The sequence below is a fragment of the Lissotriton helveticus genome, chromosome 1_2 (assembly GCF_964261635.1).
Source record: "Lissotriton helveticus chromosome 1_2, aLisHel1.1, whole genome shotgun sequence".
Classification (NCBI taxonomy): Eukaryota; Metazoa; Chordata; class Amphibia; order Caudata; family Salamandridae; genus Lissotriton; species Lissotriton helveticus.
In genome coordinates this window covers 233,606,385-233,620,338 of record NC_136058.1, presented here as the reverse complement: position 1 = coordinate 233,620,338, position 13,954 = coordinate 233,606,385, and the positions used below count along the sequence as shown (strand labels likewise).

At 42.2% G+C, this 13,954-nt stretch overlaps 1 protein-coding gene across 2 annotated transcripts in view; it reads left to right on the top strand.

Annotated features, from left to right (window-relative positions):
• Positions 1 to 13,954, top strand: part of LOC144800069 (cytochrome P450 4B1-like) — a 247,523-nt gene that overhangs the window by 40,811 nt on the left and 192,758 nt on the right. For both annotated transcript variants that reach the window (XM_078671651.1, XM_078671652.1), the window contains exon 2: positions 452 to 596. In XM_078671651.1, coding sequence (XP_078527777.1) covers positions 452 to 596 — 145 coding nt within the window. The remainder of the gene's footprint in view (positions 1 to 451; positions 597 to 13,954) is intronic.

Genomic DNA, 13,954 nt, shown 5'->3' with positions numbered 1-13,954 from the left:
CTTTGGCTGTCAAAACACCCTTCTTTTTGCTAATCAATCATAACATTTTCTGAAAAACTCAAGTAGGTTTATAACTTTTCAAAGAAGAGATAGATTGAATCATAAAATTGTAAGAAGGTCTTTTATAGCATTTAACTAACTGATACCAAACATTTTTCAAATTAATCAGAATTCCTTTTAATACAATAAAGAACAAATCAAAACATTTTATAACATGTAAATGATACCTATACATTGTGTTCAACTTTGTCTTCTTTTTTGGTTCACTATGCACATTCTTTTACTCATTAAACATCATAAACAGCAAAATGTAGTGAATCTGGAATTATTTTCTATCCATTTAATGCAGAATGCAAGTTCATATTTCCATGTCACCATCACAAATTCTAAAATTGTTTGAAGATCTATGAACAAAACTTAACATTAAAATATTGTTTTCTGTGTTTTGTAGTTTCTGCAGGATGGAAAAGATTTAGATATATTAACCCGCTGGGCAGGACAATATCCATATGGACATCCTGTTTGGTTTGGGAACTTTGCACCTGTGCTATTCATCAACAGGGCTGACTATGCCAAAACGTTACTTGGCAGAGGAGGTAAGAAATAGACATTTATGGTCTAGAATGTAACACATAGTTTGATGAGTCCCACTGCTCCTTTAACAGAATGACTCTTTGACGAACAAGCTGCTGTAAATGCAACACAGTATTTTAAAATATTTATAGTATTTCAAATTTAATTAGAATAACGGATTTGAGGTACTAACATTTTGTGTGTCACTACAGGGATTTAGGTGTTGGGGGTTTAGCCCAGCTATCTGTGAATGGGTCGATACCCTGCAAAAGGAAAGACCCCAAAATGAACCTGGGGACCTTAAAGATTTTTCCTTAAAAAAGTCAGTCTTTTTTTTGCGGATGCAGGTACTTGTGGCATTTGGGCCCAGGGTCAGATGGCAACCTTCCAGACATTGTGGTGACATTTGTATCAGGAGAAGTGGGGGAATATTGGATGGTTGGGTTTTTTCTCAATCCTTGCAAATTCCAGACAATTGTTTTTTGCTAAAGTTTGACATTTGCAGGGAATTGTAGGTAAGAAAAGAACTTTGATCTTTTCAAGCCACAGTATTCTGGACTCCCCTGACTGTCTAGTTTCTTGAAATGTTTGGGAATCATAGGTTTCCTTGGGTGCTGAACAAAGAACAAGCATTCCTGAACTCAGATTCTTCGGCACATTTCAAATAACCATAGTTTTCTTCCACACACATTATAGTTCACCGTATGAATTGATGCGTGATCGGTACACAATAAATTCAACATGTGGAAAAAAGGACACAAATTTGACATGGATATTGTTTTGTCGAATACAATTATGAAGACTTATTGCAAAATGGCACAAATATCAAAGAAAAGGCTGTGCACATGGGCAGGGGTGGAGAGAACGTAAGACTAAGGGCCATGCACATTGTGTGGTTAGCTGCATGTGGGGAGGTTGGATGCAGGTCCTGCTGTGTGCTGCACTGGGGTGGCTTTACTCATGGTAACAAAATATTACTTTACATTAAAAAGAACCATGAAATTGAATGGAAAAAAACAAGAGTTAAATTAGCATTATAGTTAAGGGTGATATATATGTATATAAATAAATATATATATATATATATATATATATATATATATATATATATATATATATATATGTGTGTACAGCTGTAAAGAGAGAGTGCACAACGAGCAACTGTATAATGTGGTCGAATCTGGCATCGGGATTCGGTCTGGTGACATCATTAAGCAGAAGACCGAGTAGTTTGTACCATCACAAGAACCCTGTACTAGGTATTTAGGACCTTATTATATTATGTTTTATTTTAGTACATGTATATTTTGAGGTACTTAGCTTGTTTTCAACAAAGTTAAGCTAACAACGGTCACTGATTGGAATTAAAATGTTTAGGTTTTATTTTCCTTTCATACATTTTTGAATAAACAGATACACAATTGTGAAGGTCAGTGTGTGTATTTGATTATGTGTGTGGCTCCAGAGTTTACTGCATAGGTATGAATTTAATGCATGTACCACATATTTGCAGTATTTACAAATGTCTTGAAAAATGTTCTTTATACTCAAATAAATTAAAATAACGCTGCCCGAGAATGTGCAGCATAATTTGTCTTTGATGGCACATAAATTGGAAAACGCTTCTCCCTAATATTTGCTTCCCTTGCCATCAAATCTTAGTAGGCTTTGTGTAGTGGTTTGTGGTCTGTCATTAAGGTGGCTTTACTCATGGTAACAAAATATTACTTTACATTAAAAAGAACCATGAAATTGAATGGAAAAAAACAAGAGTTAAATTAGCATTATAGTTAAGGGTGATATATATGTATATAAATAAATATATATATATATATATATTCACTGAAAAAACCATAGATTATAGACCATATATAGTTAGGAATTAGCATTTAAAAAACCTTATTTTACTCACACAAAACCATTGAAATTCCATATATAGTTAGTTGCACTAACTATATATCGCGCACCCGCAATCCACTGCTGATGATGTCACATATTACATCATTCATGACATGGTCAGTGACATCACTGATGACATCACTGATGACATCTCAAATGACATCACTGATGACATCACTGATGACATCTCATTTGACATCAATGACCACATCACTGATGATATCATTCATGTGACAATACAATGCATCTCCTCACATTTTAATATAACCTTTGTTACACCCAGTGTTAAATACAGAGTATAATTTTTGAAAACATTCACACACCAATACTAGTTACTACATACGCACTCACTGATTCCTACGTCTACACACACATTCACTTATTCACCCATACAATCATTCATACATACAATCACTCATCTTTACAACACTATCATATGCACTCATACACCTATACAGATACTCACACTCTGCCACTCATCCATGGAGTTACTCACACACCTAGTCAGTCCTGTAAAGAATCAATCACACTTCCATTTTTTAATCTATACAGTTAAACATAGAGCACCTTACATTTTCAAACATATACTAACACATACTTACTCTCTTATACAATCATTGATACAAGTACACATTGATCTGCACAGAGTCACACACCTCCCAGCCAGCCACACACACATTCAGTCTCCCATACAAATACTTGAGCAATCAATCAATAACCCATATAGTTACTCATATAGCTACTGATCAACACATGCAGCAGTTTACAGAACAACAGACATAATGATGCACAAATTAAGACAGTTTAGTCACTAACCCATGCACTCAGTGAGACACATTTAATCACTCACTCATACAGTCAGTCACGCACCTACTAAATACTTCATCCAGACACTTCTTCATCTACTCATTCTTCAATATGTAAAACATATTTAAACTTTACAGAAACACACAGTCACTGGATGATGTCATCAGTGATGTCATCAGTGATGTCATTTGAGATGTCATCAGTGATGTCATCAGTGATGTCACTGACCATGTCATGAATGATGTAATATGTGACATCATCAGCAGTGGATTGCGGGTGCGCGATATATAGTTAGTGCAACTAACTATATATGGAATTTCAATGGTTTTGTGTGAGTAAAATAAGGTTTTTTAAATGCTAATTCCTAACTATATATGGTCTATAACCTATGGTTTTTTCAGTGAATTTTCAAGGTTTAGTAAATGCTAATTCCTAACTATATATGGTCTATAACCTATGGTTTTTTCAGTGAATTTCAATGGTTTTTTAATAGCAAATATCATAAGCTGTCGAATGTCAAGTACGTGGTAAGTGAAAACATTTTCGTGTTTATGCACACTGATCTGCTTTGAATGGTGCCCCCCCCCCTCATTTCTATTAGGAGTACTCTCTCTTTGCAGATAGTGAAAGGTAGTTAACGCAGGCCTTTGCCCCCGTTGTAATCCGTCGTGCCTGCTTCTCTCTCCATTTGATTGATTGTTATCCAAGTATTTACTGTTTTAGAATTAGTACTCTTTGGTTCATTCTCTATTTACAAACAAACACAGAGTCGCAATACTCTGTTTAGTCTTTGCAGATAACGAAAAATCGTGTAAAAAAAAAGAAAAGGAATCGAGTAAAATCAGTAGGCCACTAATGGGATCTCTTTTTGACCTCGCTAAAATAGAAACATTAGGAACAACCCCTCATGACAAATACAAAACTAGTGAGATGAACTGAACTCCACACAATGATGGCTGCAAAACAGCTCGGCTCCGCCACCCACCCCGCCCAAAATAACGATAAAGAGCGGCTGCCATGATTGGTTGCGGAATGGCCACAACGGAGCTACGAAATGGTGGTGCTCTCATGCTAACCCCAGCTTCAGTCTGAAACATCCAGAAACACTGTAGACTACCAATTCGATCAGTTCCGGTAGCGCCCCAATGTAACCCGGTAGAGAAGAACTAGCCCTCCCCTCTTTGACTGATGGTTCTTGTTGCCTGTCCCTTCTGTTGTCATTTAACAGAACTATTTAGCCTGCTGAAAGGGGTTGTGTTTCGACCGCTGGTTGGTGGAGACATTTTGACTATATTCTGGACCTGCGTTGTCGCGTAATGCGTCATATGACGCGCTGCGTTAGCGCATCCGGAAGTCATCCGGGGCGCGCAGCGCGTAACGTAAGCATAACAAGTCATGTGACTTGTTAATAAAACTTTTCATTGGTTCATTTTACTTTTCTTATTCTAATGATGAAAGCCTTGGTCATATCACCTAAAAATTACGCTTTTAATTACTTCCGAACATTATTTTTTCTTAAATATATGTTATAATGTTCCAGGCTAATGTACTTTCCCGGAAATTTTACAACTGTCCTGCAAGTAAAATATATTCTTTTTTCGAGAAAAAGAGCGTTTCTTCGTCCCATGACGGAGCCGTTGAGCAAAAGAGGGTCGACCTGCTGTCTTAGTCGCCGATACGCCTGAATATGAGATTCTTATCGATCACTTTATGTTGCAGGAATAGAAAACACAACAGCCCTTGACCATTTATCTTTACTGCGTTCCTTCGTATTATACCTTTTACCCTTCATGTAATTGGTCTGCTTTATTTCACTTGCCTTTTAATGATTCTAAAACAGTGACTATTATTAAAAACTTTACCAATGTATATACTACTACCATGTTTTCTTTTAAAAACCTTTATTGTGAAAATTTCATTATACAAATACGAGCCTATAACCACGTGGGCCTGCCACGGAGCAAACTGTAATCGTATATGATGAATAGACATTTACACTGTAGAGGAACGTAACGGGCGGGCCATTAGGTTGCAAGAACTAAGGTGTCTAACAGTTACGGAATCGGTGGACGTACATTTTATAATTAAAATACGACAGGGCCAGTTACAATAAAATTATCTAGATATACATTTGCGGGCAAGTACCATGGGTGACGTTAATTCGAATTTTCAACAGTACAGTAATCAATAACACATCAGAACTTAATATCAATAGGGATGTCGAAATATTCAATCAATTCTCGTCCCCGCCCGCCATGTGCTTCAAAACTGCATACGTATCTCGTGATTTCAAGGTTCTGCAACCAGTACACAACAAGGAGTTACGAGTCCCATTTATTCCGGCGCCATTTTGGGCGAGGACGGGCAGGTCCAGGATATAGTCAAAATGTCTCTACCAACCATCGACTATGATGATGTTCATATGCTGTATTTATTAGAGTAACACTCATCTGTCCACATGAAATTAATTTACCACAATCTAAACATGTCATTTTAATCTTTCCAAAGTTCTTCTAAATATTTGGGACCGTTTCCCTTGCCTCTGAAGCTCTCAGTGCCACTTCTTTGATGAATGTACTAGCAGGTCAGGGGTTCTCCTCCAAATCTCTCTTTTATGCAGCACTATAATTAATTGGTGCCACCTCTCCATATGACGATGCATGGTATAGTTACCACAACTATATTTTTTTTCGGTTCCTCTGGAGAGTTCATCGTGGCAGATGAAGCGTGTAACGTACCGGGCATTTACCTTTTTTTGCATGTACAGGAAAGGAAAAAAAAATCGAGCGTCCGAGTTCTAAGGTGTCCCAGGGCCATTTTAGTGGACCAGGCCCAAATCCAAAGAACAGGCCGCCATTTTGAGAGTCCTCTTGCAGCCGCCTGTCGCTGTAGCATCAAGAGCAGCCGAAACTCAGCTGAATGGCAACTGAAACGGTAAATGGGCGCCCCACTACATTTCAGCATTGTAGGATGACCACACCAGTACAGCAACTTGCTAGACATCACCTCGGTGCCATCCGGATCTCGGCGCCCCACTGCAGATGAAGTGCCTCTCAACTATGAAACCACCACGGTGACATCCGGATCTTGGCGCGTTGTGCTGCCTTCGGCCTATTCGCACATCGGTCCGCTACTGACGCCATCCCACAGGCTAATGGGGTGACCCACGCCGAGTTTCAGCATTGTAGGATGACCACACCAACTTGCTAGACATCACCTCGGTGCCATCCGAATCTTGGCATCTCAACGCCTAGTGGTATCTTCCATACAGAAAATATTGTTACGCTGCCTTTGGCCCCATTCGCAGATCAGTCCGCAACTTAGACATCACCTCGGTGCCATCCGGATCTTGGCATCTCAGCGCCTTGTGGTGTCAGTCAGAAAATATTGTTGCGCTGCCTTTGGCCCCATTCGCACATCAGTCCGCTACTGACACCATCTCACAGGCCAATAGGGCGCCCCACGCCGACTTTTACCATTGTACGATGGCCACACCAGTGGCACAACTTGCTAGACATCACCTCGGTGCCATCCGAATCTTGGCATCTCAACGCCTAGTGGTATCTTCCATACAGAAAATCTTGTTACGCTACCTTTGGCCCCATTCGCACATCGGTCCGCAACTTAGACATCACCTCGGTGCCATCCGGATCTTGGCATCTCAGCGCCTTGTGGTGTATTCTCTTCAGAAAATATTGTTGCGCTGCCTTTGGCCCCATTCGCACATCGGTCCGCAACTTAGACATCACCTCGGTGCCATCCGGATCTTGGCATCTCAGCGCCTTGTGGTGTCTTCTACTCCGAAAATATTGTAGAAAATATTGTTGCGCTGCCTTTGGCCCCATTCACACATCAGTCCGCTACTGACACCATCTCACAGGCCAACAGGGCGCCCCACGCCGACTTTTACCATTGTACGATGGCCACACCTGTGCCACAGCTTGCTAGACACCACCTCGGTGCCATCCGGATCTTGGCATCTCAGCGCCTTGTGGTGTCTTCAAATCAGAAAATATTGTTGCGCTGCCTTTGGCCCCATTCGCACATCGGTCCGCTACTGACGCCATCTCACAGGCCAACGGGGCGCCCCACGCCGACTTTCAACATTGTAGGATGGCCACAGAAGTGCGACAACTTACTAGACACCACCTCGGTGCCATCCGGATCTTGGCGCGTTGTGCTGCCTTCGGCCTATTCGCACATCGGTCCGCTACTGACGCAAACTCACAGGCCAACGGGGCGCCCCACGCCGACTTTCAGCATTGTAGGATGGCCACACCAGTGCGGCAACTTGCTACACACCACCTCGGTGCCATCCGGATCTTGGCATCTCAGCGCCTAGTGGTGTCTTCTATTCCGAAAATATTGTTGCGCTGCCTTCGGCCCCATTCACACATCGGTCCGCTACTGACGCCATCTCACAGGCCAACGGGGCGCCCCACGCCGACTTTCAGCATTGTAGGATGGCCACACCAGTGCGGCAACTTACTAGACACCACCTCGGTGCCATCCGGATCTTGGCGCGTTGTGCTGCCTTCGGCCTATTCGCACATCGGTCCGCTACTGACGCAAACTCACAGGCCAACGGGGCGCCCCACGCCGACTTTCAGCATTGTTGGATGGCCACACCAGTGCGGCAACTTACTAGACACCACCTCGGTGCCATCCGGATCTTGGCGCGTTGTGCTGCCTTCGGCCTATTCGCACATCAGTCCGCTACTGACGCAAACTCACAGGCCAACGGGGCGCCCCACGCCGACTTTCAGCATTGTAGGATGGCCACACCAGTGCACCTTACTAGACACCACCTCGGTGCCATCCGGATCTTGGCGCGTAGTGAAGCTGCAGCAGCTGCAAATAAGCTTCAGACAGTGTTACAACCGCTGCTCAGAACTCTCAACTATGACACCACCTCGGTGCCATCCGGATCTTGGCGCGTTGTATTGCCTTCGGCCTATTCGCACATCGGTCCGCTACTGACGCCGCCTCACGTGCCAACGTATTTTCTCCGCATTTTACACCCTATGCCGCATAACAGGTCATGTGACTTGTTTATAAAACTTTTCATTGGTTCATTTTACTTTTGGTTTCCTAATGATGGAAGGCTTGATCATGTGACCTAAAAACAACACTTTTCATTGGATGAAAACTTTTTTTTTTTCCCAAACGATGAAAGCCCCACCTTGTTTCTGGATGTTTCAGACTGAAGCTGGCGTCAGCATGAGAGCACCACCATCTCGTAGCTCAGTCGTGGTCATTCCGCGAGCAATCATGGCAGCCGCTCCCCACCAGAAGCCTGCAGGAGTCGGAGCCCCCAAAACTTTTGATGAATTCTCAAGGCGGAGGGGACGCTTTCGAGAATGGGGTCCAAGACCTAGCAGACAAGCGTCCGATTTCCAAGGTGTCCCAGGGCCATTTCAGTGGACCAGGCCCAAAAAGGAAACAGCCTGCCGCCATTTTGAGAGTCCTGTGACAGCCGCCTATCGCTGCACCGCAAGAGTGGGCGCAACTCAGCTGAATTGCGGCTTTTGACACAGTGGACCAAAAACGGACGGAATGGCAACTGAAACGGTAAAGGGGCGCCCCACTACAACAGATGACACTCCACCTGGAGAGGCCCGTTCACGCCGCCTCCCCCGGGGCGCCCCACGCCGTTATTCGGAGCAGCATTGTAGGATACCAAAACCAGTGCGGCAACTTACTGGACATCACCTTGGTGCCATCGTTCTGCTGCCTTGGAACTATTCGCGCAACAGTTTGCTACTGATGACCCACCCCCCGCGACGCCCCATGCCGTTATTTGCTGGGTGGCAACTTACTAGACATCACTTTCGTGTCATCTAGATTTCAGCGCGTTCTGCTGCCTTGGAACTATTCGCACAACAGTTTGCTACTGATGACCCACCCCCCGCGACGCCCCACGCCGGAAATCTGGACGTTGTGCTGCGTTGGGACTATTCGCACAGCCGACCGCTACTTCGTTGTTTTTCCCTAAAAATGTTTATATGTTATTACTATTTTTGTTTTCTTGTATATATTTATAAATTATTAAAGTTTTATAATCTTACTACTTTGTCGGAGTGCTATATATTTTTAATGTGACACATAATTGTAAAAACTTTGATGTACAAAGAGTCATCCCTGGAATCTTCCGCTTCAGGCTCGGTCCCCTCCCCAATCACAATACAGGATGGTTTTCAGATAATAGCAACGCTTCTGCTGTGACGGATCTCATCGAGTGTGGGCCTTGATCTACTATAACTCCTTTGAAGAGGGGTGATTCTTTACAGCTGTGGCCATAAACTACATCTGCAGGGCTAGCTGATACCCTAGGACCAGCCTGGACAATCGGACACAGAGGAAAAGGAGTGTCAGAGGGTGCGGTAGTGAATAGGGCGAAAGGGAGGTGTCGGGCGGGCACAGGGTGTGATTCTCAGGGAAGAGCAGCGCAGATGGGGGGAGGTTTATTACCCATGCATAAGACAGAGAGCGGGGGTGACCACTGCCTGGGGGAGATGCTTGCGAGGGTGGGGAGCCATGCTAAGGATCGACAGCGTGCACAGAGTGGGTCTGGTCAAGGCATCTAAAATGGCTGCCGTGCACGACAAAAGTGTGGCATTTGAAAAAAGACAAGATGGCGCAGACAATGTTTTTCAACACTTCCTGATTTCCTTCGAATCGAACGTTAACAGACGTTGGGGCATATTACCAAAGTTAAGCGATATTTATCCCTAACGATGCTTAGCAACTAATTTTTTACCGTCAGAAATTATCGCAGATAAACCTTGCTATTATCAAGGTTTATCGGAAATACGATAAAAAACGACCGCAATGCATTAATATCGCTGAAAACTCAGCGATATTCATGCATTACCGAGCTAATGCTCTTAGCCATGTTATCCACCTCCCATTGGATAACATGGCTAAGAACTGCTCAGGGCAGGTGGTAGCTTTTGGAGATATTCGCGCTTATCTCGAATATTTCCAAAAGTTGATAATAGGAGATAGCGATGTTAGCGACTGTTTCCAGTCGCTAACATCTTGGCATGCCCACTTTGCATGTCATTAGTGATAAATATCACTCACATGCAAAGTGGGGCCCAAGATGGTCGCTATCTTCTACTAGCCGTCGCTAACTGGTGTTAGCAACAGCTAGGTAATACACATATAATTTTATCTCCGCGAAGCGGAGCGCTGTTACAGATATATATCTTGTTTTTGAACGTTAATTTCTCAAAATGCACTGAAGCACATATATTGAGACCTAGCAAAGGCACATCGGGCTACCAGTCCCTACAATTTTGCCAAGTTTCGTGCAAATCCATTCAGCTGTTCGATCCTACCGAGAGACAAGATGGCGGCCGCTACGGACTGTTTGGAATGTTTACAGACACCGGAGAGCCAATCAGCTTCGCTTCGCAAAGCTCCGTAACGCGAAAAGTACGCGAAGCGGTGCGCTGTTACAGATATATATCTTTTTTTGAACGTTAATTTCTCAAAATCCACTGGAGCACATATATTGAGATCTAGCAAAGGCACATCGGGCTACCAGTCCCTACAATTTTGCCAAGTTTCGTGCAAATCCATTCAGCTGTTCGATTATTATTATTTTTATTTTTTTTTGCCCCGCAGGGCCCTTTTAAAACCTCCACATCAAACCTAGGGGGTCAGCGACAATGTACTATGCCCCCTTATGGTCATTTGCCCCTTCGCTTTGGCCTCCTCTTGTCTCTCGATCCTACCGAGAGACAAGATGGCGGCCGCTACGGACTGTTTGGAATGTTTACAGACGCCGGAGAACCAATCAGCTTCGCTTCACAAAGCTCCGTTGCGCGAAAAGTACGCGTCCTGGGGCGCTGCCCGGTCCGCTGTTACAGATATATATCTTTTTTTAAACGTTAATTTCTCAAAATCCACTGGAGCACATATATTGAGACCTACAAAAGGCACATCGGGCTACCAGTCCCTACAATCTTGCCAAGTTTCGTGCAAATCCATTCAGCCGTTCAGGCTAAAAGTGAGGCCAACCGCCCTATGGAAATTAACATGGGAAAAACGCGTTTTGGGACCCCCCTTTTTTCTCGGCCCCCCCTTGACGAACCCCCCCAAAATTTTCAGGGGCTGCTCAGAAACAAAATGTGCCATTTTCCTGAAAATTTCAGCCAATTCCGTCCACAAACGCCAAAGTTATTAGACATAGAATTTTCAAAAATCCCATAGGGAAGAAATCCTAACTATATATACCTACTGGCGACCGCCAGTAGGTAATATATATATATAAATATATATATATATATATATATATATATATATATATATATATATATATATATATATATATATATATATATGTGTGTGTACAGCTGTAAAGAGAGAGTGCACAACGAGCAACTGTATAATGTGGTCGAATCTGGCATCGGGATTCGGTCTGGTGACATCATTAAGCAGAAGACCGAGTAGTTTGTACCATCACAAACTAGATGATGAATCCCATATTTCCACACAGATATGTTTGAATATTCATTTTTATACCACTACACTGGGTCATGAAGTGTCATCATTCTCCTCCCCTCCCTCAGCAGTGGTCATAAATAGCATATTACACAATGCATATCTCCATATATGGTTTATGCATTGTCATTTTTAATCTGTATTTTGTATTTTGTTTAACCAACGGTAGACACTCAAAAACAGGATGCAAGGGGTTAAACTTGTGCATTAAGATAAAATTCCACTGTATGGTCATTGCGAATATTTGGAGAATCGCTTCCCTTTCCCTATGCAAAGTAGTTGTTACCTGCAATCTGTGATGCAATAAACAGCATTTCTGCTATGTCAAGTTTGCTGAGCTGTGTTGTAAACTTGAGTTTGACCTTTGTGTTGTGGTGACAAAAGTAAATCAACATTTATTACTACAGCTGCTTTAAATGGCATGTTTTATTTTATATATATATATATATATTCACTGAAAACACCATAGGTTATACACCATATATAGTTAGGAATTAGCATTTAAAAAACCTTATTTTACTCACACAAAACCATTGAAATTCCATATATAGTTAGTTGCACTAACTATATATCGCGCACCCGCAATCCACTGCTGATGATGTCACATATTACATCATTCATGACATGGTCAGTGACATCACTGATGACATCACTGATGACATCTCAAATGACATCACTGATAACAACATCCAGTGATTTTATGTTTCTGTAAAGTTTAAATATGTCTTACATATTGAAGAATGAGTGGATGTATAAGTGTCTGGACGAAGGATTTAGTAGGTGCATGACTGACTGTATGAGTGAGTGATTAAATGTATCTCACTGAGTGCATGGGTTAGTGACTAAACTGTCTTAATTTGTGCATCATTATGTCTGTTGTTCTGTAAACTGCTGCATGTGTTGATCAGTAGCTATATGAGTAACTATATGGGTTATTGATTGATTGTCCAAGTATTTGTATGGGAGACTGAGTGTGTGTGTGGCTGGCTGGGAGGTGTGTGACTCTGTGCAGATCAATGTGTACTTATATCAATGATTGTATAACAAGGTAAGTATGTGTTAGTATATGTTTGAAAATGTAAGGTGCTCTATGTTTAACTGTATAGACAAGAACATGGAAGTGTGATTGATTCTTTACAGGACTGACTAGGTGTGTGAGTAACTCCATGGATGAGTGGCAGAGTGTGAGTGTCTGTATAGGTGTATGAGTGCATATGATAGTGTTGTAAAGATGAGTGATTGTATGTATGAATGATTGTATGGGTGAATGAGTGAATGTGTGTGTAGACGTAGGAATCAGTGAGTACATATGTAGTAACTAGTATTGGTGTGTCAATGGTTTCAAAAATTATACTCTGTATTTAACACTGGGTGAAACAGAGGTTATATTAAAATGTGAGGAGATGCATTGTATTGTCACATGAATGATATCATCAGTGATGTGGTCATTGATGTCAAATGAGATGTCATCAGTGGAGTCATCAGTGATGTCATTTGAGATGTCATCAGTGATGTCATCAGTGATGTCACTGACCATGTCATGAATGATGTAATATGTGACATCATCAGCAGTGGATTGCGGGTGCGCGATATATAGTTAGTGCAACTAACTATATATGGAATTTCAATGGTTTTGTGTGAGTAAAATAAGGTTTTTTAAATGCTAATTCCTAACTATATATGGTGTATAACCTATGGTTTTTTCAGTGAATTTTCAAGGTTTTGTAAATGCTAATTCCTAACTATATATGGTTTATAACCTATGGTTTTTTCAGTGAATTTCAATGGTTTTTTAATAGCAAATATCTATAGCTGTAAAATGTATTCTTATTTAAATCCAAAAATATATTTTATATGTTTATTAATAATTTTTTTTAAATATTTTTTTTGTTTCGCTCCCGGTCCGCGGACCGGGAAGCTTCCCGTTAGCTCAATTTGATGCCGCGACCCGGTCCGCGAACCGGTAAAAAATCAACATAGTGACGGTATCGCGTTGCCGCGTAATGCGTCTTATGACGTACTGCGTTAGCGCACCCGGAAGTGCCCCGGGGCGCGGACCGAGGCGCGAAACGCAGCTCCCCGGAAGCGATCCGCGGCGCTTCGCGAAAACGCGACGTATCGCGTTGCCGCGTAATGCGTCTTGTGACGTACCGCGTTAGCGCAC